The sequence below is a fragment of the Pleurodeles waltl genome, chromosome 3_1 (assembly GCF_031143425.1).
Source record: "Pleurodeles waltl isolate 20211129_DDA chromosome 3_1, aPleWal1.hap1.20221129, whole genome shotgun sequence".
Taxonomy (NCBI): domain Eukaryota; kingdom Metazoa; phylum Chordata; class Amphibia; order Caudata; family Salamandridae; genus Pleurodeles; species Pleurodeles waltl.
The window spans coordinates 1,610,826,018-1,610,851,377 of NC_090440.1; the positions used below are offsets into that span (position 1 = coordinate 1,610,826,018).

The following is a 25,360-nucleotide window of genomic DNA, read 5'->3' on the forward strand; positions in this document are numbered from 1 at the left end:
AATGATGCTGCCTGCCACATGGCCTGAGGACATCACTTGTCCCATCCCTCACCACAGCCTAGGCCACCTACCCCAGCACCATTGACTCCAGCATCATCAACAGACACCACTGTCTGCACAGCGACTCGTGGGCGCTACACGGAGGCAGCCCCTTGTAGTACTGCCGCCTTGGCCCTACTGACAAGAGTGCTTCAGCAACGAGGACGCCAATTCCCGCACTGCAATCTGGAGACACAGCACGTCGCACTGCCCGCTTCACACCGCAGCCCTGGCCTCACCGACGCTGCAGGATGCCGTCACCGAGCCGCTACCTGCACGGTGACCTGTGGGCATTGCACGTTCCATTGTCCTAACACGGCAGCCTCGACGCAATCAACGCCAGCGCTCCTGACTTTGTCATCAGTTGGGAATTCGATCTGCAACATGTGTGACTTCAAGGGCACTACGGACATTGCATCGACTTCTGGAACTGATGCTAGCCGACGCCTGCGCCGCCGCACTCCGGATCTCATTGCGAGGATCACAATGTCCTACATTTCCAAGGGTCTTCCCAACACCGTAGCTGGCCCGTGACCCCGCAATTGGCCGGAACTGCTGGATTTGTTGTTCACAAGGCCGTGATACCTCCAGGCGGAGCTATCGACTTCAAGGAGCTGTCTTAAGTCAATTCTTGCAAAATGTATATCTTCATTACTGTATGTTGGATTTTTCTTGTTTTGGTCTTCTTTTACACGGATAAATATTGGCTATTTTTCTAACATTGGTGTGGTATCCTTTTCTAGGGTTTTTGCTGTATTATTGTGTGTTATGTGCAAATGCTTTACACATTGCTTCTGAGACAAGCCTGATGGGTCGTTCCAAGCTACCAAGGGGTCAGCAGGGGTTATTTCAGCTGGGTATCTCCCTCACCCTGACTAGAGTGAGGGTCCCTACTTGGGCAGGGTATAAACTAACTGCCAAGTAGAGACCTTATTTCTAAGACCTCAACACTAAATAAAGATAACGTCTCAAGGTAACAATCTTCATAAAGTTAAATATGCCAATATGACCTAGATGTAGTCTAACCCATTTTCTAAAAAGAAAGAAATTCCGTATTTAATGCTTCGTAGTTTAGAGAAATTATGCTTCCCAAATTGAAAGAGATATGAACGCCTAGATACCTGGCCAATGTGACGTACCTGGAGTCAGCATTTTCAGGATCACCATTAGCTATGATCTTGGTCTTATCCTTATTCAGTATATATCTTGAGACTTGCCTGAATGTATTAGTAGCATCCTCAATCGCTGGCAGTGCCTATGTGGGAGATAATGTTAATGTTGCTGTTAGAAATGGGGTTACTGGTTGGCTAGGGTATGCACCTAAGATAGGCAGAACCCACCTACTCTGGTCAGGGCAAGGGAGTTACACGTCCAAGATAACCTCTGCTCAACCTCTTGGTAGCTTGGCTCGAGCAGTCAGGCCTATCCCAGAGGCAATGTGTAGAGCGTTTGTACCACACACACAACACACGTGATGCACTACCCCACCAGAAAGGAAACACAACACCAAGTTATATAAAAAAAAAAAACTGTATTGTACACAACATTATTAGACCAAACACGTCAGTAATATCCTGCTACCCAAGCAGCTGTCAGAACGTTACACAATACTGTTACTCTGCAGAAACCAGCAGTAGTCACACAACACATAGGTTACTTATTATTCTGCAACATAAGCAGTAGTCAGGAAAAACATTACTATAGAAATGCACTTGTCATAATAATATTATAAATGCCCATACCAGGATCATTAGAAAACGTATGACAAGTCATGAAAACATATTAGCATATCATGCCCATTAAATGAATATCAGCAAATATATGGCACATCATAACAGAAAACAGGTTAACATACAAGCCGACAATGCCCATACCAGGAACATTAGAAAAGTGTGTGTTCCTTTAAAAGTACCAGTTTCTATTGATGAGGGCACCTTCAGTGCCACAAAGTATCTGGGGGGCCCCCTGCACTTCTATGCACTAAACAGGGGCAAGTTTTATGTTAAAGGGGGAGGGGGGCGGCACGCACTCCCTCTGGTCTTTACACCATGGCCCCTCTTGTGACCCACGCCCCAAACCGGGCACTCCTGGGATCCTTTATAGGCCCCCCCGGTATTACTGAGGAGGTCTGGTGCTCTGATCGCTGTGGGGCCCAACAGTGGACCTCGGTGGGACGGGACCTCCAATGAGGCTTCTGTCCGGCCTGCAATAAAGTGCTCCCCACAATCAAGGCCCTATGGTTCCTCAAGATATGCCCGGGGGCAAGGAAGGTGTCACCAAGCAAGCCTGCGCAGCATCTGGAGGTGACCCTGCTCCTCACACGGGGGTCACCTGGAACAACTGAGGCCTCCTAGCGAGGCTGAGGGAGGCTTGTTCAGCCCCCCTCACATCTAGGGAGGCCACGTGGCTCCTACCAACTGCGGCGGTCTGGCCCTTAGACCCGCTTGGGCTAGGAGGCCGACTCACCTCCCGGTCGTGCCATGGCAGCTCCTCTTGCCCCACTAGGCCCTCAACGGTGGGTCTCCCACCCAGGGAGAGACCCGCTTCCTCCAGACTCGGGCCGCGGCGCTGAAAGGCAACAGGGGTGAAAGCCTGCTTGTGCCCTGAGGAGCCTCCTGACAGCCTTTTGCGCCCCTGGGGCACATCTGAGGGTGCTACTCCTCCCGCTTCCTCTCTCTTGTGCCCCGGGGGCACTTCAAGGAACGTGCATTCGATGCACTCCGATTACAATAGGCCCGGGTTGCAGAGGTGATTACTCCTTCCAGCGAAATGTTGTTAAGCGTATAAAAAGCGCTCAGGTCCACAAAAGCTAAGGATTTGAAAGAACAGGCACTCTCAAGGCGCTAAACTGGATTATAGGAAAAAGATCTCAATCTGCTATGGCATAAAAAGGGAAAAGCGCTCCTCATGCGCTTTAGCAGACAGTTGCAGGGGTCAGGGGCCACAGCACCCAGCCCTTGGAGAACACACAGGTGGAGCACAGGGCGGCAGAGCCCAGCAGCAGGCCAGCACAATGGGTTGAAGTCAGTGGCAGTTCCTCCTAGTGACCCAGCAGGTCAGAGGTCAGCACAACAGCAGCAGTCCAAGGCGGTTCCAGGGGAGTCCCTCCAGCAGCATTCTGTGTCTAATTAACAAGTTAGTTCAGAGTGTCTTCAAATTGTGGGGAAAAATCCCCTGTACTTATACTCAGTTTTACAATGGTTCAACAAAGAAAGGGAGAGGAGGTTCCAACCAGTTACAACTGGTTCTGGGAGTGCCCCCCTCTTCCCTCCAGCACAGGCTCCAAACATCAGTCAGGAGTAAACAACCCTTTTGTATGAGGCCAGGGCACAGCCTTTACAGATACATGTGTGCCCACCTCCCCCCTTCTCTCAGCCCAGGAAGACCATTCTAAATGCAGATGCACCTCTGTGACACCTCCACCCTTCCTCTGTACAACCTGTCTGAAAAGTATGCACAAAGCTCAACTGTCACTCTGCCCAGACGTGGATTGGAGTCAAGCTGCAAAACACCAGTCATAAGCACAGAGAAATGCTCACTTTCTAGAAGTAGCACTTCTGTAATGATAATAAAAAATCCACCTACACAAGTAAGCAGCATTTCTAACTACCACTACAACCATACCAAACATGCCTACACTACCCCTCATAATTCAGACAAAACCCCCTAACCCCCCTAGACATAAGGCAGGGCATTTACAATGCAATCCTATGAGAAGGCAGCACTCACAGCAGTGAGAAACCATTTAGGCTGGTTGTCACTACCAGGACAGGTCACGCAACCAGGCACATGTCCTGCCTTCTACATACATAGCACCCTACCCATAGGGCTAGCTAGGGCCTAACTTAAGTGTGACTTGTGTAGTAAAAAGGGAGTTCTGGGCCTGGCAAGTAAATTTAGATGCCAGGTCCTTGTGGCAGCAAGTTGTGCACACAGGCCCTGCGCTAGCAGGCCTGAGACATGTCTGAAAGGCTACTTCTGTGGGTGGCGCAAGCAGTGCTGAAGGCCCATTAGTAGCATTTAATTTACAGGCCCTGGGCATGGAGATACAGGTGAACAAGGGACTTACAGGTAAAATAAATATGCCAATTAGGTATAATCCAATTATACCAACTTTAGAAGGGAAAGCACCTGCACTTTAGCGCTGATCAGCAGTGATAAAGTGCTCAAAGTCCTAGAGCCAAAAACAAGAGGTCAGAAGAAATTAGAGGAAGGAGGCAAAAAGTCTGGGGATGAACCTGCAAAAAAGGCAAAGTCCAATAGTTGCAATATCATCTGGGTGTGCTAAAAGCTTAAACTCCAAGGTATGCAGTCTAAAGGGTGGAAATGAAGTGGATAATATCAATACCCGAATATATGGATCTAAACAGAGAGCAAATAGTGGCGGGATAAGGGACATCCCTCTGTAGTGCCACAACTGATTTGAATAGCCTTGAAAAGTGTTCTCATACAGATGAACCTGGCAGTCAAGGAGGAGTAGAGTGATTTGCTCCTTGTTAACAAACCTGGCCCGCATCCCATCTCAGATATAACCGTCCACAGGTTCCGCCAGGAGACCCAGTCAAATGCTTTTTCAGCATCCAAAAAGATCATCCCAATTGTGCTATTCAGTTCACCTGTGACATCTAGAGTGGATATGGCTAGATTGATGCAGGAGGTGGTATACAATGAGGGAACAAATACCTACTGCATCGGATTTATTAGTTAATTTATAACTGCTGCAAGTTGGTTTGATGATACCCGCGTATACATTTTTGAATCACAATTTATTAATGATATAGGATGATATTAGCCACAAGTAGGTGGATCCTTATTCTTCTTTACAAATATGGATATGTAGGTTTCCCCACAAGATGGTGGTGATACCCCTCAGTATCACAAAGAAGTGGGGTAACAATAGGTTTGACCTGTTGTAGAATTCTGTTGGGAAGGAATCTGGGCCCACTGCTTTACCCATTGCTAATTGTGTGATAGCAATTTCAATCTCTGCCTTGGTGACTGTGGTGTCCAACCCATCCCTCTGCTCTGCGGTGAATTAAGTCTTGCGCTCTGAAGATAGCTATCAATCATACCCTCAGTTGTACTCCTGAAGACTGGAACAAAATTGATAAAAGATTCCTAATATCTCAGGACAGCTTGTAACAGTTTTGCCATTGGCGTTTTATATCTGAAATCAAGTTTTTTTCATTCTTTTCATTACTTGAAAGGCCAATAGATGACCAGTCTCCTCACTATTCTCAAAGCACAATAGACGTTTCACCCAATACTATGAGGGGTCCCTGTCCCAAATCATTTTCTTCAGTTGCATCTGCAACAGTCAATTGCCTGAATATATACGAGATGCAATCTTGATGATTTGGATACCTATATCAAAATGAGTATTCTAACTCAAGTTGGATGAGTTTCTTCCGTTATTTAGTCTCCGCAGCCCATTTTTTCTTACCCTTTAGAATAGTATAACTAGTAGTTTGATCCCCGACAAAAACTTCTAGGGCACCCCAACCATGATTGCTGGTGGAAGAGTATTTCTTAATACTGATAAATTTGCTCAAGCCAGCAACTATGAAACAAATATATGTTGAGTCCAGCAGTAACTTGCTATCAAAAGTCCATTGGGGTGGAGATGCAGCATGCACCAGATTATTTGAATTAACAAATAGTGACAATGGGTGATGATCCAAGACAATCATAGTATTTAATTTAATAAACACAGTAGGTAAAGACTATGACTTACAAAGAATCCATCTATATAAGAGGATGTGGCATGAAGAATAGAATAAAAGGTAATCCCAGGTTTGTCTCCCCGAAAGGCCCACCAAAAGTCAAGGAGAGCATGTGTTACTTGACTCTCTCATGTGCCCCTGACTTAGTTCTGAGGATGTTGTTGAGTCTATGCATGGATGAATACTCAAATTAAAATCCCCACATACAACAAATGGGTCCTGTCACATACTGAGGTCACTGAGAAAAAAATTAAACATTAAAGGGTCATCAACATTTGTGGCATAGACCACACATAATGTTAATTGTAAGCTGCTGTTCCCTATAGAAGCTATCACCCATCTCCCCGACCTGTCCAGCTTGCCTTGATGAGCAACCCATTCTTTACCCATAGAGAGGAATGTCGCACCACTATTTATATATTTGATCAGAGCTGCATTGAAGCTTTAATAGCCTAAGCTACTTCTCTTATGACGTTTGCTGGTAGTAAAATGGATCTTCTGCACACAAAACAAATTAAGAGTGCTCAGTTCCTCTCTAATATATCTAATCTTGGTAACAGAGTGCATACCATTGATTTGCCAGCAAAGTATCTATACCTCCGGGTTACGGCTATGAGCAGTGTTATGTATTAGAAGGCAACAACTTGCACCTGCACATGTCGTAAATTGACTTAGTTACCTCCATTAATGCTATATTTCTTTTTACCCCTTTGAGACCCTGGTCCCCCCCTCAAATAGTGCTGTGGCCTGAGGCTGTATACTGTTCTTTGTGTCCCACACCAACCCTCACCCCCAAACCAGACAACCCCTCCCACTCTCAAACACCCACACCACAACCCACACCTAGTCCTTCCCTACTCTGCCAAACAAAACTTTGAGATCTTCCTTGTTAATACCATTAAGTTGGATTGGCAACCTGGATGTCAGCAGCCCCCACCTCCAGGCGTGTTGAACAGATCAAACAATATGAGCATGGCGACCCAACTTGCCAAACTGATTAATGACCAAAAGGGGTAGAAAAGAAAAAGATCAAAGACCATTATGAATAACGGAAAAACCGAAAGAAAAAGTGAGCGATCTTCTGAAGTCAGCCTATGCGATTAGATAATATGCCCTAAACTGGCACATTAAGCAACACACTGTACTTAACAAATTGTGGCTTGGGAGGTCAGATACAATTTTAGATAATAGTGCTACATTTCCTCATGGTCAGCCCATAAAAGACATAAAGAGATACAGTCAGATCTAAAAAGTAGTTCACTTATCATTAGGCCCCCCTCATTTTTTTTTAGCAAGTCTTGTGCAATAAATAGTTTGGCCCTTAAAGCATGTTCATCAAGTTAACAAGCTTTAATAAGGAGACTATGGCACCAACTTTCTGAAAATATTAAATGATTTCGCATAGTCACCATCTCCATTCCATTGTCTCATGGCAAAAATCAGACCTCATGAATAATTCCACACTGCAGGCCTTAACTTATTTATTTGAGAAAGCCACTTGGAATATTTATTGCTTGATCATTAAGTTCTCGACATAAATCAGGGTGGCATGTGGACAGTCAGCCCTTGTTTGACTTACGGAAAGAGAATCTATGAGCTCCCTATATGTGACCATGGATATCCCAGTCACTGAGTTGGGGGAATGACTGCCTAAACAAGTGAACAATATACCTTCTGGGGCCATCCCCCTCGATCCTTTCCGGAATCCCCAAGATGCACAAGTTGTTTTGCCACATATAACTTTCAACATCTTTCAGCTTTTGGGACATGGCTAGCATTCTGCCATCATGTTACCTCACTTGATTATTAACAGCTTGTGTTGACTTCATAAGGTTAGCAGACTGATACTCAATATCGTTAAGGCGACTATGCGAAACATCAATTCTTTGGACATTTTTTTGCAGTACCACCTGCTTTAAGTAGGAGATCTTCAAAGCCTGAGGATTCTTTTTATATTTCTCCCTGTGGAGTTGGAGCATTGTGTAAACTGAAGAGAGGGCGGGAGAGTCTATGGTAGTAGACACAAGTCCTAACTGGCCAGACTTCACTGTCAGGGGAGTATCTGATGGCTGTTCACCCAGAGGTTTTCATTTTCAACTACAGACACTTGAGATACCACAGACCGTGTCTCTCACAGTTTTCCATTGGCAGCAGTTAATGCCACTCCTTTGGAATCCGATAGTAGTTCATCCTCACTGGTCTTACCAATAGCTCCTGCAACCCACTTCTTTGGTACTTGTGCAGTTTGCATCAGATCACATTCACTGTGACGTAGCTAGGCTGCCAGCCTTGGAAAAGTCTGATAATAGTAAGAAAGCTTTGAAGGCTTCTTTATTCTCATAAGACTCGTTGACAGTATGAGTCACCAAACATGCCATTCCTTCCGCCTGGGTAGTCATCTAGTATACATCTTCCCCAGTAAGATCCACCTCTGCCACAGACACTTGTGGCAGCCACCTAGTACTGTGTGTGATGTTTGTGTCTGCCCCAGCAGTGGCCTGACCATTAGTCTCAATGTTGCCTCCTATTGGAGGTGGCAGGGGTCCAGACGAGGAGGCTGTAAGGGTGGTGGATACATTTAAAGGGGTGACAGGGGCATGCAAACCTGAGCCCTTAATTCCAAAAAAGTCCACCATTGCTCTCTTCACAGGGATTTGTGAAAATACATTATTGAATATACATAGTAATGGATCTGCCTGAAAACCTATCTTGAGTGCCTTTGTTGTGGATACCAGACCAGAGTCCCTGGAGTATTCTAAAGCTCCAACTCCGGCTCCAGCACCCCCCACAAGGCATGGCTCCGACCTTGTACGGCACTACCTCCTTTGCCTGCCAATTCTCTCCAGCTTCAAGCGTTACAGATGGTTTGAACTTTGCAGTAGTTTTGGTCGCCCCATTGGGCTATTTGGGTTCCTTGGGCTCCTTTGGCTCAGCACTGTGATCCCTGGACTCATTCAAAAGCTTGGCTGGGGGACCAACATCAGCTATGCCTGCACCCTCTTTGGCTGCCTGCACCTGACCACTCGCTCCATCTGAATACGGCACTGTCATCAGAGGCGCAACAAGAGCTCGGCTGCTGCTCCCACGATAGCAATGAGTGAGAAGCAAACAAGCAGTGTGGCGGGAGACCTCTGCTGAGCGACAACAAAAGAGTTGTGGGGTCCCCTAATAATGCAGGCCAGATAGGTAAATGGCACATTAACATACCACTAATGTTACTCAATTGCAAATACAGTTGCAGGCATTAGTAGAAATATTCCCTTAAAGTGGGCTTTTCACATGAGTGCCTTAATAAAGCGGGCAAGCAAGCAGCATTCTTCCACTCCTCCCTGAGATGCAAAGAAAAGCGTCAATCACGCGTCACCATTATTTATTGCCCCATGAAAGCCAAAATTCCAGTGAAGCTCTGATAGTGTGAGAGGGTACATTCTTACCTTCACGAAATTGAAAGCTATCACTTGCTAAACGTGGTAAATCAATCCAAAGTTATCCTACTGGAGAAGTAGGCCTTGCAATAGTAAAAAACAAATGTAAGAGTTTTTCACTACCAGAAGGTGTAAAAGCTACAAGTGCATGTCCAACCTTTTAAATACACTGCACCCTGCTCTAAGGACTATTTAGGGCCTACCCAATAGGAGACTTATATGCATTAAAAAAGAAGGTTTAGGTTTGGAAAAAGATTTATGTTGCCAGATCAGAATTGCAGTTAAAAATTACAATGGGGCAGGCCTGAGACATGTTTAAAGCGCTATTTAACTGGGTGGCACAATCAGTCATGTAGGTTCACTAGTAGAATTCAATTTACAAGCGTACGCCAATGTTACCATGTTTTAAAGAGAGAGTGCCAGCACTTTAGCACTACTTAGCAGTGCTGAAGTGTGCAGTCTTAAGGCCACCAAACGCAGTCAGCGAAAACAGGAGGATGGTAGTCAAAAAGCTGGGGGAAAACCATGCCAAGGATTTCAGGGTAACATTTAGAACCACCTACTTTCATGCATAATTATAATAGGGTACACACAGAAAATGAAGAGGTAACATGACATTTATACAACCACTGAAAACAATACACAGCAGGAATGCTTAAAGCAGACCCGGGCAAACAGCCTTTCATATTTTTTAAATACAGGAACACGGAACGTAGCTTCTTTGTGTTGAGGGACACAATCTAATACATTTAGGCTGAACAAAATTAAAAAACGCCGTGTAATTAATTGTATTTTGCTTATTTTCTGAAATGAAAAAACACAGAAGAGAGCAGTTACACTTAGGTAAGTCATTTGTGTAATTTTAAAAGACAATTTTTTTTATCACTTCAAATGAATGTCAATCAATCAATCAAATATTTGTAGAGCGCCGCTTGTCACCCATGAGGGTATCCAAGTGCTTGGAGTAGATCTCAATCAAAGAGCCAGGTCTTGAGCCCTTTCTTAAATTTGGTCAGCGTAGGGGAGGTATGAAGGTGGAGGGCATTCCAGGCCTTGGTCGTAAGATGGGAGAAGGCTATGCCACAACAGTAGTGTGTGCGAGGGATCTGTGCAAGGACCAGGTGTGCAGAACGGAGGTTCCTGTGGGGGTGGTGGAAGTGCAGAAATTGGTTTAGGGAGGCGGGTCCTTGGTCATCAAGAGTACTGATGGCAAATGTAAGGAGCCTAAAGTGGCATCTCTTCTGGACCGGTAGCCAGTGGGTGTCTTTCAGGTGCTGGGAGATGTGGGCTCTACTGCACAGGTCGAGAATCAGTCTGGTGGCCGCGATCTGTATGAATTGGAGCCTTTGCGTGGGTCGGTGGTGGTGCCTGCATAGAGTACGTTGCCGTAGTCAAGACAGCAGGTAATGAGGGCATGAGTAACTGTCTTTCTTGTGGGGAGCCACCTGAAAATTTTCCAGAGCATGTGAAGCGTGTGGAAGCAGGTTGAGGCGACTGAGTTGAACTGATGTCTCATGGAGAATTTGCTGTCTAGGATGATGCAGAGGTTGCAGGTGTGGTCTTTAGGCGTAGGAGTGGGGCTGAGCTCCGACGGGCACCAGGAATCATTCTAGAGGGCAGTAGTTTTTGCCAAAGATGAGAACTTCTGTCTTGTCTGTGTTCAGCTTTAAGCAGTTGTCCTTTATCCATGCTGAGTCGTTCTTCATGGAGTTGTGGAAATATGTCTTAGTAACGGTGGGGTCGTCAGAGAGTGATAGGAAGAGTTGAGTGTCATCAGTGTAGGAGATGATGTTGATGTTGTGCAATCTGCCGATGTCCGTGAGGGGAGTCACGTAGATGCTGAAGAGTATAGAGCTAAGGGAAGAGCCCTGGAGAATGCCGCAGATGTTATGCTTGGCTTGCAATGTGAAGAGGGTAGGGGGACTTTCTGTGTGCACCCTATGAGGAAAGATGCCATCCCTCTGAGCGTGTATTCAGTTTTGCCCATCGGGCACATGCATGGATGAGTGTAGTGGGAAACCGTGTTGAAGGCAGTGGATAGGTCAAGCTGGATGAGGGTGGTGAATTCTCCTTTGTCGAGTATGACACGGATGTGTCTGAGGCAGCGATCAGAGCTGTCTTGTGCTGTGGTTTGTTCCAGGTGTTTGGCGAGTTGGAGATTGATGGTTATTTCCAGGACTTTGGTGGGGAAAGTGAGCAACAAGATAGGTCTGTAGTTTTGTAGTTTGATGGGGTATGTCAAGGATTTCTTAAGGAGGGGTCTGACCTTGGCATGTTTTGAGACATCAGAAAAGGTGGCCGAGGTAACTGGAGCATTAATGATGGTGGCGAGTTGGCGGCTGATCTTGTCCCTTCCAAGGTTGAAGAGTCGACGGGGGCAGGGGCTGGTTGGTGTTCTGGAGTGGATGGAGCTCACAAGGGAAGTTGTGTTTGAGTCGCTGAGTTGTTTCCAGATGTTGAGCGGGAGGTTGGTAGTGGTGGTTAATTGGAGGTTGGGGGAGTTGAAGGGTTGGGGATTGAAGTTCTTGTAGATGGTTGCTATTTTGTTGTGGAAACGGTCGGCAAGGACGTTGCAGAGCTTCTGTGATGCGGGGATTGAGTTTTCGGTGGCTGCGGGGCAGGTGAACTCTCTGACAGTGGTGAAGAGTTCCTTGGTTCGGTTGGTGCAAGTATCGATCCAGAAGGTCAGTTCGGTTGACATTGCAAGTATGTCAACTGAAGCCTGGTTATTTCAACTAAAGCACATAAAAATGAAGTGTTACTTTTCATTTATTTAAAAATGTGCAGTCAAGGGTGAGGGGAGAAACTTAAAATTTGAGACTTTAATGAGCATCTCCAACTTTATCTGTGATAAAGCAAAACAGTAACTGCTGTCTGTAGTCCATTGGTCATTTCATATGCGCAAGCTATACAGCGCACTTCCACTATCTCATATCCACTACATGAAGGTTGAGGCACTATATTGGAAACCAGAGATACATAGGGTAGACAGTCTGATGTATTTGATGTCAGCAAAGTTAGATCAAAAATATTTTTCTGTCATCGTATTTGTTTTTTCTTAAGAAATCGTGCCACCCAACACGTGTTTTGCCCTTTATGTGCCACAAGGGCCTGGGGCTTTTTCAAAGCTAATGAGAAAAGTTGTCTAGGAATATACAGTAATCATGTTTTCAGAAATTGTAAGGGACATGCAGTCCTGTTTGCTGAAACTGTCTGTCTGTTTTAAATTATATGAGGTATATGATTTAGGCATCCACATAAAATGGTGAGGATGCAGAACGGGTACAATAAAGGAAACAAATCCCTTGTTATGGTAGGGACAATGCAATTGTCTCGATCTTTGCAGTTTACTGGAAATGTGTTCCACTGGTGAAGTGTATAAAAGGCCGGGGTGGGGGATGAAACAAGTATCTGGGCAGGCGAGACAAAGTCACAATTGTAGTGCAACGTGGTCCATGTCCACATGCTGCATGAACTCTGCATGACCTTGTTGACTTTCTCGCAACCTTTAGAGGGAGAGAGACAGTAAGAGACAAAATGCAAAGAGGAAACGAGGGAATTATAGTACAAGAAGAACAGTTTGAAAAGGTTGGAGGTGAAGAAGGCAGCTAACTCTGAGGCTGTCAGTAAAGAAAGCAGCATGGTTAGAAGTGCAAGGTGAAATAAGCTAATATAGTAGGGAGAAACGTTGCAGAGGATGGAGAGAGAAGTAATCATATGTTGGAAAAACAGATGCTTAGTGTGGAAGAGAGCAGAGGACCAATGGAAAGCAAATGGAGCACAGAGATCTTTGGGCAAGCAGATTTTTTTCTATGGACGCACAGCCTTTCTGACAGTGGTCCAGGTAAGATGGGAAGCAGGTGTAAGTAGGGTTTGGAGGAAAGCAGATTATCAAAGCAAATTCAATATACAGTATCTCTTATATCAAATATCACTCATAGCTAAATGTCGATTGCTAAGGCTCAAATGTAATGTTTACATATCAGTTTTTCAATAACAAAACCAAACATTAAAATTGCATTTTAACCTTTGTGGCTAGAACTACTTAATAATTAATACCAGCGATTTGCTAGTAACGGACTAGCGCCTTTGAATGGTCTTTATATCACTGGATGGAGACGTAGGGCTTCGTTGTCATAGTCCTATCTCCAGCTATCAGCTCACTCGTTACAGACAATCACTCATTTACATCGATGTAGTAGAGAAAAAGACCCAGCAAACAAATGCGTTACAGAGGTCTGCCTTTCAGTAGCTTTGGGGAGCTAATCTTGCGACCACCCACCAATACTGACTAATACTTGGGCCTTCCCATGCTTAATGAAAAAACCCAGCCTGGATGCTCACTCATCTGCGGAAATTTAACAAGGCTGCCATGTATATCCTGTAGATTTTGGAAGTTAAGAACATCCTGTATAAATAACTAAATTGAGTATGTGCGAGATACTCTTGCAGTGTTTTCAAGAGCTCACTTTTAATTTCTGTCATGCAGCTTTTCTCCCAAATCAGTTTCCCGCTTGACCTCCAAGCTATTCAAGTCACTTTTAGTCATATTAAGAAAGGTTTTGAAGGTTCAAATAACCTGTTTCCTGCTCTCGACTATTAGATATGTCTGAAGTTTGTGAGAGCTGTGTTCCAATTCATTTTGAAAGGTTTCCTTGGTGATCTTTTTACTAGACACTTGCCCACTAGCAGCCCCTTGATCTCATTCAAATCAGGCAAAGGTCTCAATGTACCCAAAAAGTTACAAAGTCTCCCTGTAGTTATGTCCTCTTCAGTCCATCACTTACAGTTGGTTAGCTATAAAATAGACTCAAGATTTTGGAAGACCTATTAGTGTCCAAACTGGGGTTGGTTCTTTGTAGCACTCTCTCCAAACTCCCCAGGACAACACATAAGAAGTATGGATGTGTTTTTGCCAATGATTACTTGACCAAAGAACAAATTGTTCAAGGTGCCCTTATGTAGTCTTCACTATAGATTCCAGGTTCACCCTACTCTGTCTCACTTAATCATCTCTCACCCCACTGCAGCTGGGCAGCTCAGGAATAGAGTTCAACATCAGGCACGCCCAGGCCACCCTTTGTTACTGGGAGTTTTATTTTATTCTGGCTGTTCTACATCTACCAGGGCTCCAATCTACTAATACTGGGTGTTAATCCTTTAACTTTATAGACAGCTGCAGTGGCAAGTTAAGAAAGCAATAAAGTAAACATGGTAGGTTAATCATTCTGGCCACTGCTATCCGGTCCGCAACTAACACTGGTATTATTTTCTAAAATTTCACACTGTTTCTGAGCTCTGCAAGTGTTGCAAACAAATGTTTCGCCATTAGGTAATTCTCTATGTGATATAGTTATACCCCCCAAAATCTAAAGGTGTGTGAATCCCATGTTATTTCTCATTTATGTAGCACTGTTATGCCATTATATTCTTTTGAACTGACCTGAAACACACAAGTAGTTGTCCAACTTACTCTAAGTCTCGATACCTGTCAAGGTCTTCCAATGCATCAATAATGTCCCAAAACTCATATTTGCCTTAATGCAGTAATATTAGTAAGTCGTCCATATTCAAAGAGATGATGTGTATTACCTGGCAGTGGTAGTGTCCTTCCTTGCCTTCAGCTATAAACAGAAAAACAAAGGTCTCCACTACCAGAGCAAAGAGCATGCCGAGAAATGTCTGTGGTGATTAGCCACCTACCAAGATCATTAAACATCAGGGCAGAGGAATTCATGAATAGTGGCTTAGAAGGCAGCTAGCATTCACTGACCCCAGGGAAAAGCTCATACGGGAGAAAATCATCCAAATGTCTCTATACCTTCAGCTTCATAATCAGACAGAGTTGAAAGAAAACAGTAGAATTTGCTTTGCTGTGGACACTTGCCACCAAGTTCCCTTGCGTGGAACGTTGTGTATAAAATACAAAGGCAGGCTTTCTTGGCACAGGTCGATGGCTATGAGCTACCTGCCTATTAACCTGTGGACCTGAACACGGTGTTTTGACCACATTCCCATAGCAATATTGGTGAGGGCCTCATTAAATGGTAACAAAGGTCTGTTCTGGTTTAAGTACCTATGTTTACACATTAATCTTCACCATCACAGTTGGTAGCTTTAAGTCTAGAACTTGTCACCCTCTGCATAACAAAAGTGACTTGGCATAACCATAGGGAGACACAAGGTTAGTGTCTGGAGAAATATATAGACCATTTGCATCTTAAAGTTCCTCATACCAGTTTGCCTCATCATACTGAGAAGCATAGTCATCAACTTCCTCGTAACTGTCACTATCTGAGTCTGCACCAAAAAGATTGTGTAAAATCTGAAGCCTACCACCTGGTAAAGGCAGAGTTTCGGAATACAACGTTTTGCCTATTGGTTGCATGCCTATCAGAGCCGGGTGTGATCTTTGTCAAGGTTGTGGTGGAGTTGAAAAGCATTATGGGCTGCACATCCTCCTTTAGAATAAACAGCGTCAGCATCTGCCTCAATATGAAGGTGGGTGGTGTACATGTTAGTCCTGGATTAGGAGTTAGCATTGGAGTTGGTGCTGAACCTGACACGTGTTCTAGAGGCACAGCCACATAAAATGGACCAGCTTGCAGAAGCCCAACTAGAGGCCGTTGCGGGTCCTTGAGGCTCAAAGGCACAGCATATCGAGTCAGTAAACTCCAGAAAATGTACACAATGTTTTTTCAGAAGGCCTCTACGTGCTTCGATATCACAGATGGACCTGGAAAATAAGGGTGCACTTGGGACCCGACTTAGAATCATCTCTTAAGGACTGTACTTGCTGCAAAAGCAGAGACAAGCACAGGAATTGGGGGATGTACCAGGACCCAACTTCAACTGGCTCGAATAAAGATCAGGAGCGAGAACAGGAGGAGCGTTGAATCTGAAAGAGGGGAAGGGGCCAATTCCCACTTCGACTTATCATTCCCTTGGCAGTAAAAGTCTTTGAATAAGTCCAATAGAAAGCATATCAGGAGAAGGAACAAGACATTCCTTTTGACTCTGACCAGTCACAATGTGTGTTTGAAAACAAAGTTTGGCCTCACAATCCTGTATGGCCTTTGGGTTCCTTTAAGCATAGCAGTAACAGGTCCTGGAGCCCAGACATCTTAAGCATACCTTGTGAGGGTCCATCACAGAGATCTGTTTGCAACAGTCCATAAACAGTTTGAACCCTGCCAACTTAGGGGGTGACCTTTTTCCCTGCACACATGTAAATCTTGATTTTTTTTTAAAAAATAAGACCAAGGAGAACCTCTGGATCCATGTCTTAAGGCAGTGGTTCCCAACCTGTGGTCCAGGACCCCTGGGGGTTCATGAAGCCTCCTCAGGGGGTCCGCAGCTGCTTTGAAAATGTAATAATATTAACAGATTAGGTCACCAGCTTTCAGTAATGACTCATGGGGGGGGGGTCCGTGGATACCAATAATAATTCCGTGGGGGTCCCCAGGTTCTAGTACTGATAAAGTGCGGGTCCACAGAAGTCAAAAGGTTGGGAACCACTGTTTTAAGATGCAGAAAGAAATTAACTGACATTAGTGCGCATGTGTATATGCAGCACCGATTGGGAGGAGAAGGATAGCACAGAGCCACACAAGGCCATATACTGATGCACAGGAGTACTGCATAAAATGTTTCCAGATCCAGTCTGAAACCCGGGGAATATTCACAAGGTGAGCAATCTGTGGTTAAAAGTATCTATCAGGAGCAGGGTTTCAGCCTTTGCCTTCTGGGTTTCAACCTGCCACTGCAGCTTGCAAGCAGTGAGTTAGGTGGCGTGAAAGTGACACAGATATCCCTGATAGCATGGGGCATAGTTATCAACTGTGCAGCAGGTGTCCTTTACCCAGGACACAGATTGACGTGAGAGAAATAATTTAAAACTAAGTGCAGTCCTTTAGAGAGGATGTCAATTTGTTATCAAACATGACCTTGGTAGTTGAGGTTGTTTCTTCAAAATCTTTATTTTATTGGAGCTCGTTTGGCATTCTCTTCTCTTTTTGCAAAATATGAAAAACAAAATAGTCTAGAATTGAAGGGGGGGTAACTGTGCAGTAGCTGTGGATTGAATGCCATATGTTTCTTTTTGCTTACACACGATGCGTTTGTTCCTTAGAATACTGAAATGCAATCACACCTACATTTTGCAAAATACTTTCCCTAAATACACCAACATTGAAATTGCGTTTCTTATAGATAGATTTTATGGTTTAAAAACATGGATGTCAATTCACCAAAATGCCAGGGGTAGCAGAAAGGGACATCACACGCCGTTTGGCCTTTCCTTTCACTCAGACACACATATGCTTACACACACATACACACAATGTCTCTCACATAAACACTCGCATCCGCAAGCACGCACACAACATACACTTTAAAGCAATTTTTACTTACCTCAGTTACTGGGGAAGGTCATATTTTAGCTAATTGTACTTGATTTTTTTATTACACTAAGAGTGAATAAAGTAATATTATTCACTGTTAGTGTAATAAAAGGAGCACCAGCCCAGCTGTCCCTGTGTTCATGGCATTGCTTTTCGCCACCTCTTAGGCCAGGGGTCGCAAAGGCAATGCCAGGGGTTGCAAAGGGCAAACCAGGGGTCGCAGCTGGGACCCCTGGTGACCCCTTAATGACGTCCATGTTTAAAGATCCGTGCTTGTAGAAGAGCCTACAGCTGGTTCGGTCCGCGTTTTATAAATGGAGCAGGTGAACATAAACAGCAGCAGCGCTGAGACACCACCCACAATCAGTTGCCGGGACATAATTGCAATTACTTTTAAATCAATTTATTTAAAGCTGTGTTCATTTTACCATTTCTCCAACTGGCTATACATTATTTTAAATATAGTACTGCAGTCGCATTTTACAGTGGTTCAACCTCCTAGCAGTATTTACGTGGAGTAACAAGCCTTTGCAAAGCCAACAGGTTTGGCGTCAGCTGGCATCCTTTGTCAGAGCGTGTGTTTTTCAAAAGAGGCCGCCCAGTCTGGGGCGAGGGAGCGCTAAAAATATGGTCTCTCTAACGTTTGGCCTAAGTATTGGAAGCTATATAGGTGGGCCATGCCTCGAGTGACCCCCCCATGCTGAAGTGAGATGCACACAGCTTTACCTGTTCCTTGCCAGTTAGTGTTTGCCCACCTACACACATACCAGATGTTTACATCTGAAATTTCTCACCCTCAGCTGCCACCAACAGCCACTCGACACTGCCCCAGCACCCCGGCCTTACGCACACAAAGTGACGATGCTCTCACACACAGATCAGGCTTTAGCCAACATTACACTTGACTCTCATAATCCCATTGACATCCACACGTAACTCATTCAATCCATGCATCCACTAACCTGCTCATTCATCTCTCCAAGCACTCACTCATCTATCCATCATCTTACTTTTTCATTTACATCCTCACTCATCCACATAAACCTGCCAATCATTAAAGAAGCACTTTCACTAATACAAAAGATAGACCTACTGGCTTTGCTAATGTAAAATAATTGTTGAGTCTGTATTGTTTTTAACGCTTTTTAAACTGGACTTATGACCTGAAACACATCTGAAGGAGTTAAGCCGTTCTATGTGGTTGTATGGTCAAGACTTGTTTACTTGGTAGACTGATGGGGTGAGGGACATAGGCGGGAACAGTAAACAAGAACGCAGGAGACTACATGAGGAAAGAGAGAAGCAGGATATTGTTTGAAAAGTGAGAAAAGGGCAAGTGTTGCTAATGTAAACAACTGTTAACTGCAGGTGCGAAAAATGAAGGACGGTAATAGTTATGATCCAAGACCATGGCTGAGTGGAGAATGTGTAACAAGAAAAAAGTCGAAAAACAGAATCTTAATTTGCTCAGGTTAAAAAGAAGACAGAAAAGGCGCCATCAAATATTGGACACCAGAAAGCTAAGAGGGAACTTCTGAGGTAAGAAGGAAGGAAAATAAAGAAAACATATGTAAATCAGCAGCATAATAACGCTGAGACAATAAAAATCAAGAGTACGTAAAGATTGGAAACTCAAGATGGTCAAGCACTGAGACTGGGAATACACCTTATCAGAGGATAAGAAAAGTAGAGTAGTCTATGAAACTGAGCATGTGTGGTGGGCGGGAGGACAACAGCAGCACAAACCCTGTGGCTTGAGTTCTACGAGAATAAAGGCTGAAAACTAAAACAGAGTGGTAATCTGTACCAAAATCATTTAATGGGCCAAGGAGACGACGGTGAAACAAAAATATGGATGTGCACCAGAAGAAAGACTCAGTGGCAGAACTGTCAGCAGTTTTTTGTGGACTACACAAGTGAAAGCACATCTGAAAAGAATAAAAAACAAGGATTTGCAATGCAATGGGTCTCGCGTTTACTCGAGTTAAAGCTATTAGCGTTGTAAACTCCTAACCAGATTTTTCTTGACACATAAACTGAGAAGTAAAACAGTTTCACACAAGCAAGCCGACGGCCACCATGAGCACAAAGCAAACACACAAAAGGAAACAGAAGTTCGCTCACAGTGAATCGTATCGGCTAAAGTGTAATTACCCATGTAACTGGCAAAAGTGCATTTATCCATGTCACAGGTCGATGTCATGCAAAGTGCTTGACTACTGCCCAGCAAGATTGTGCTGCCTACGAAATAAAGAGAAAAAGTAGTCCAGAAACCATACGGAAAACATGGAGCCTCGTATGTTTTCAGTAGGTGGCCGGTGCGCTCGAGGCGGGCTAAACACCAGAAAAGGCATTGACCTATGCATGCCTTTCACTAATGAAATCAAGCGAATTTTAAAAGGCAAGCCCACAAACCAACCAAACTGATGGGCATGACATAGGCATGGTTACAAGCCTGTAGAGAGATGACAACAGGTTTCCAACTCTAAAAAAGATTGTAGACCGTTATACACTATTATTCATTCAAGGATTTTAGGGAGTACCAGAAAATGGGAGGCACAGTTGAAGTTAGCAGGTAAGGATCAAGAGATGGTTGCTTGAGGATGTATGCTTTAAAAATCTGGAAAGTTTGCAAGAGTGAGGAAATGAATGAATGGCTCTGCAAAAAGGAGCGGTAGAGGAGGTCGGACCGGAGTCAGAATCTGTCTACACAAATGTAGGATGAGATCTCAAAGGCAAAAAATATGTTCCACTTTGGAAACAGTAGTGTAAGAAGTATACCACAACAGGTATGCAACTGGACATATTTCATCCCAAAACGGTTCCTCCTCAACAATTTGATGAATGTTTTTCAGTACACCAATTTTTTATATTTTTTATTCCTAAAACTGTTCACATTTGTTCATCACTTTATGTTGCTTGCATCATTAGATGTTCATAAGGTAGAGACAATGAGAATAAATGTAGCTCTGTAAAGACAATTTCTCCGTTTGGTATGTACTCTCAATTCAGTGCACTTATTCATAAAGTGATACTAATAGAGTAGCTCACAAGGTGAAAAATATTTAATGTTTTGTTTCCAACCTCACTAAACATTCAGTTTTCATCACGGAAATGACACGGAGACGGAGGATGAAGAAAACATCTGTTTTTAATCATCTTCTTCCCCCAGGTGCCTCCCAAACGTCCCTCAACCGTTTTCTTTTCCTCCCAACATTCTAAAGACTGCGCACAGCGTAAGCCAAGCGCATAGACACACGAGGATAAACAGAGGGAAGGCGAAACACATGACACACGGGGCTAAACAATAACATTATCTTTCTGCGCTTTGATATGACACTACATCATCATAAATACACACACACAGATATGTTTTTCATTCACTTCCACTACTCTAAACAAACAGCTTATAGCTCTTCCAAACAGACTTAAATATAGAATTCGTACTGGAAGTTTTTTTTTAGAAGGGCCTTCTTCAGGTTGCATAGGATACGCTTTTAAGTATTCCTTTCCTCCTATTTCAACAAGGTTTTTTTTTTGATAAAGGTTATTATTGATTTTGCACAAGATAAAGAAGATACTTAGAACAAGGGATACAAAATAACAGACACACAATAAATAATAAGACATAGAAACGTGTCTGGGGAAGGGTGTAACGTAACATTTGCCCCAAGGGCTTCTACAATCATTGAGTACATGTGCATTGCCACCACCTGGGGCCGGCCAATATAGCGACAGCCATCTTACGTATAACCTTGGTGTCATGTCAAGTGGGTCCTGGGCCCCTGCGATGGTTGATCTGAACAGCCCACAGCTGCCACCAATTGCCAGGTCCGTGTACCTATATAGATATATATATTGGCACCCATGAAGGCCCCGCCCTCCGACATGCCACCCACTCTACACATCTCCCCACCTCGCCCAAATCTTGCCGTATTTGTTTAAGCATCCCTGGCTTCATATATTGGTTTTTCACATTGCACGCACCAGTCCATGCCCCCTCTCCATTTGGCAATAGTGGGTGCTGCTTTGGTTTTCCATTCCACCATAATGTCTCTTTTGGCCACCAGGCAGGACACACCTAAGAAGGTACGGTCCGCTTTTCTCAGCCCCATCTCCCCCATAGCCCCCAAAAGGAGCGGCAAAGGAGCCACTTCCAACTTCGATTGCAGGACCCTTGACACCTCCCCTATGACTGTCGTCCAGTAAGTTGCTATGACTGGGCACGCCCATACTATGTGGAAAAAATCAGCGTTAGGTGAGGAACAGCGGGGGCAGTCGGGGGATGATCTGAGGCTTGCTTTAAAAAGTCTCTCCGGGGTAAGGTATGCCATATGCAGATAAAGGACATGGAGCACTCAAAATTTGGATGATATGGACAGGGTCCTAGGGGCCATCAATGCGTCCCTCCAGTCCTCCTCCTCCATGGGGCCCAACCACACCTCCCATCTCCTATGCAAACCATCAAGAGAGGGGGTAGTGTTAGTCATTAAGGAGCGGTAAATTTGGGAGATTCCCTTCCCACCCAGGCCTCCCAACAAGATCTTTGCTTCCATGGGGCTTTATTCTGGGAGGCTAGTTCCGGGTCAAACGTGTACCAGCAGTGCGTACCTGAGCTGTAGATACTTGTGGAATTGGGTTTGGTGTAGTGAGTAGGCCTCCTGGATCTCCCCGAAGGACCGCATGTGTGTCCCACCCCAAACGTCTCCAAGGGTAGATATCCCAATAATATCCCACTTCCGGAATCCCTCTAATGTTGAGACCTCCAACAGCTGCCTCCCCTGCCACAGGGGGGGTCTGCCGTGTGAGACGTCCCCATCAGCCGGTCGCCCTCTGAGCAGCACGCCAGCCCAGTAGAACCACTCAGGTAACTTCCGGGGTGTCCCTTGGGATAGGGCCGCCGTATAGCGCATTGAAAACCCCCGTCCAGCCCACCATCTGCAACTCGAGTCTGTATGCAGGGTCCGCCCAGCCTCCTCCCAACCAATCGTTAATTACTAATAAGTGCATTGCGAGGTGGTGGAGGTAAACATTGGGCATCTCTAATCCTCCATCGTAGGTGTCTCTCTGACAAGTAGTAAACGCTAGTTTGGGGCGTGAACCCTGCCATAAAAATTGCCGTGCCAACGTATCCATTGTCATAAACCATTTCCGGGGGATCGGCGTGGGAAGTTCTGCAGAAGGTATAAGAATCTAGGAAGTATTATAATTTTGTAGAGGGCTATTCTACCCAGCAAGTTTAGTGGTAATTTCCCCCATCTTTGGAGGTCCACTTTTATTTTCTTGGTTAGAGGCGACACATTTAATTACCATGCTAGCTCCGGCAGTAGGGCTATGTGCACTCCCAGATACTTAAAGTTGTTGCGTCTGATTGGAATGTTCTGCTGACAGTCAATACACTCTCTAGAGGGATATAGAGGGACCAGGAGAGACTTGCCGGGGTTTAAGGTCAGGCTGGAAGAAGAGGTCAAAGATTTGTAGGATCCGTGGACCGCTTACAGCTGGGTTGGAGAGGTAGATAAGAACATCATCTGCATACAATGCCACTCAATCCTCCGGGCCGGTCGGCCATGCCCAGCCCTCTATCAGGGGGTCCTCTCAATAATTTTGCTAAGGGTTCAATCACAAGTGCAAACAACAAAGGGGATAGTGGGCCTCCCTGACGTGTGCCGCAGCATTTGGGGAACGGGTCAGAGACCACACCATTCACCCGGACATGGGCAGTTGGGTTAGAGTAGAGTAGTTTCACAAGGCTATGAAATTTGGGCCCAATCCCGTTATTCTGGAGGAGTTGGTCCAAATAGGACCAGTCCACTGTGTCGAAGGCCTTCTCGAAGTCAAGGAGAAGGAGGGCCAGGGGTGACTGCGACAGGATCTTGCGATGTGCCAATGCAACATTTAGGCCCTCATTCTAACCCCGGCGGTCTCAGACCGCCGGGGCCAGGGTCGGCGGGAGCACCGCCGACAGACCGGCGGTGCCCCGCAGGGCATTCTGACCGCGGCGGTTTGGCCGCGGTCAGAAAGGGTAAACCGGCGGTCTCCCGCCGGTTTACCGCTGCCCTTAGAATCCCCCATGGCGGCGCAGCTTGCTGCGCCGCCATGGGGGATTCTGACACCCCCTACCGCCATCCTGTTCCTGGCGGTTCGCCCGCCAGGAACAGGATGGCGGTAGGGGGTGCCGCGGGGCCCCTGGGGGCCCCTGCCGTGCCCATGCCAATGGCATGGGCACGGCAGGGGCCCCCGTAAGAGGGCCCCACAAAGTATTTCAGTGTCTGCCTAGCAGACACTGAAATACGCGACGGGTGCAACTGCACCCGTCGCACCTTCCCACTCCGCCGGCTCAATTCTGAGCCGGCATTTTAGTGGGAAGGTTGATTTGCCCTGGGCTGGCGGGCGGCCTTTTGGCGGCCGCCCGCCAGCCCAGGGCAAATCCCAAAATACCCTCAGCGGTCTTTCGACCGCGGAGCGGTAGTTTGGTGGGGGAACTTCGGCGGGCGGCCTCCGCCGCCCGCCGAAGTTAGAATCACCCCCTTAGTCATCTGATGCAGTGTCTGGTACTGCGTGTAGGCATAAAACCGCACTGATCCGGGTGCACCAAGGTGGGGAGCGCATCTCTTAATCTGATGGCCAGTACGGTCGACAACACCTTGATTTCAGTGTTCAGGAGGGAGATGGGTCTGTATGCCGAGCAGGTACGTGATGGGGGCTGGGTCTTGGGGATTACTACAATGGTGGCTTGGTCGATCTCGGGGGGAAAGCAGACCCTTTTCTCTGCCTCCTCATACATATTAAGGAGGTGGGGGCTAAAGATATCTCCGCATTTGTGATAGAGTTCGGCCGGAAACCCATCTGGGCCGGGGGTTTTTTCCGGACGCAAGATTCGTTATTGCCCCAGCTATCTCTGCTAGGGTCACCTCTGCGTCCAGGCTATCCCTGGCTGCATGTGAGATCTTAGGGAGTACGATGTCATGCATAAGCGGGGACTCTCTTTCAGCAAGGGGTCTGGGGCGTCTCACATATAACCGCGCATAATAAGACACGAAGCTTTGGGCAATGTCGTCTGGTGAGGTGACAAGTTCAGCATGCTCATCAGTGATTTCCGAGATGACTCTAGTTGCAAGGGGTCACATAGCAAGCCAATGCAGGAGTTTACCGTTTTTGTTGCCCCAGCCGTAAATCCGGGCCGCAGTCGCTCTCCAGGTTTGTTTCGCAGACTCTAAAACCAAGTGTTTAATCTCTTCTCTCGTTGCAGTGAGCTGCCTCAAGGTAGAGGCTGCTGTGTCTCTCGCCATGCGCCAAACAAGGCGAATCGCCTTAGCCTCCAGTGCCGTCACCTGCGCGTCCCGTGCCCGCTCGCGAACGACATGTTTGGCGTGACCTCGGAGGGCGGCCTTACATGCCGCCCAGACCATTCCTGGCGACTGTACCGAGCCCACATTAATTTCGAAATACTGGGTGACGTGTTCTATAATCTCCCGGGTGTACCCAGCCTCTTGTAGATGCCACACGTTTAGGCACCACAGTGGACGCCGGGTCGGAGCCACCCAGTATGATCCGTACCGGCGAGTGGTCCGAGACCCCCTGGGACAGTATCTCCGCCCCGTAACCTTGGGAATATCCTGCGCTGGCATGAACACAAGGTCTATTTTCGTGTGGGATCTGTGAACTGCTGAGGTGTGTGTGTATTGTCGCGTTCTCTGGTGCCAACTTCTCCATACCTCACATAGACCCAGGCTTATCGCCCATCCCATCAGGTTCGAGGCTCTTCCGG

The 25,360-nt window shown here is 45.8% G+C and overlaps 1 protein-coding gene across 4 annotated transcripts in view; it reads right to left on the bottom strand.

Moving 5' to 3' along the window:
- GALNT3 (polypeptide N-acetylgalactosaminyltransferase 3) overlaps nucleotides 1–25,360 on the bottom strand; it is a 681,517-nt gene that overhangs the window by 57,618 nt on the left and 598,539 nt on the right. For 3 of the 4 annotated variants that reach the window (XM_069225259.1, XM_069225260.1, XM_069225257.1), the window contains one exon: nucleotides 1,179–1,294. The exons of the other annotated variant lie outside the window; for it this stretch is intronic. In XM_069225259.1, the coding sequence (XP_069081360.1) occupies nucleotides 1,179–1,294 (116 nt within the window). The remainder of the gene's footprint in view (nucleotides 1–1,178; nucleotides 1,295–25,360) is intronic. 4 annotated transcript variants of the gene reach the window in all.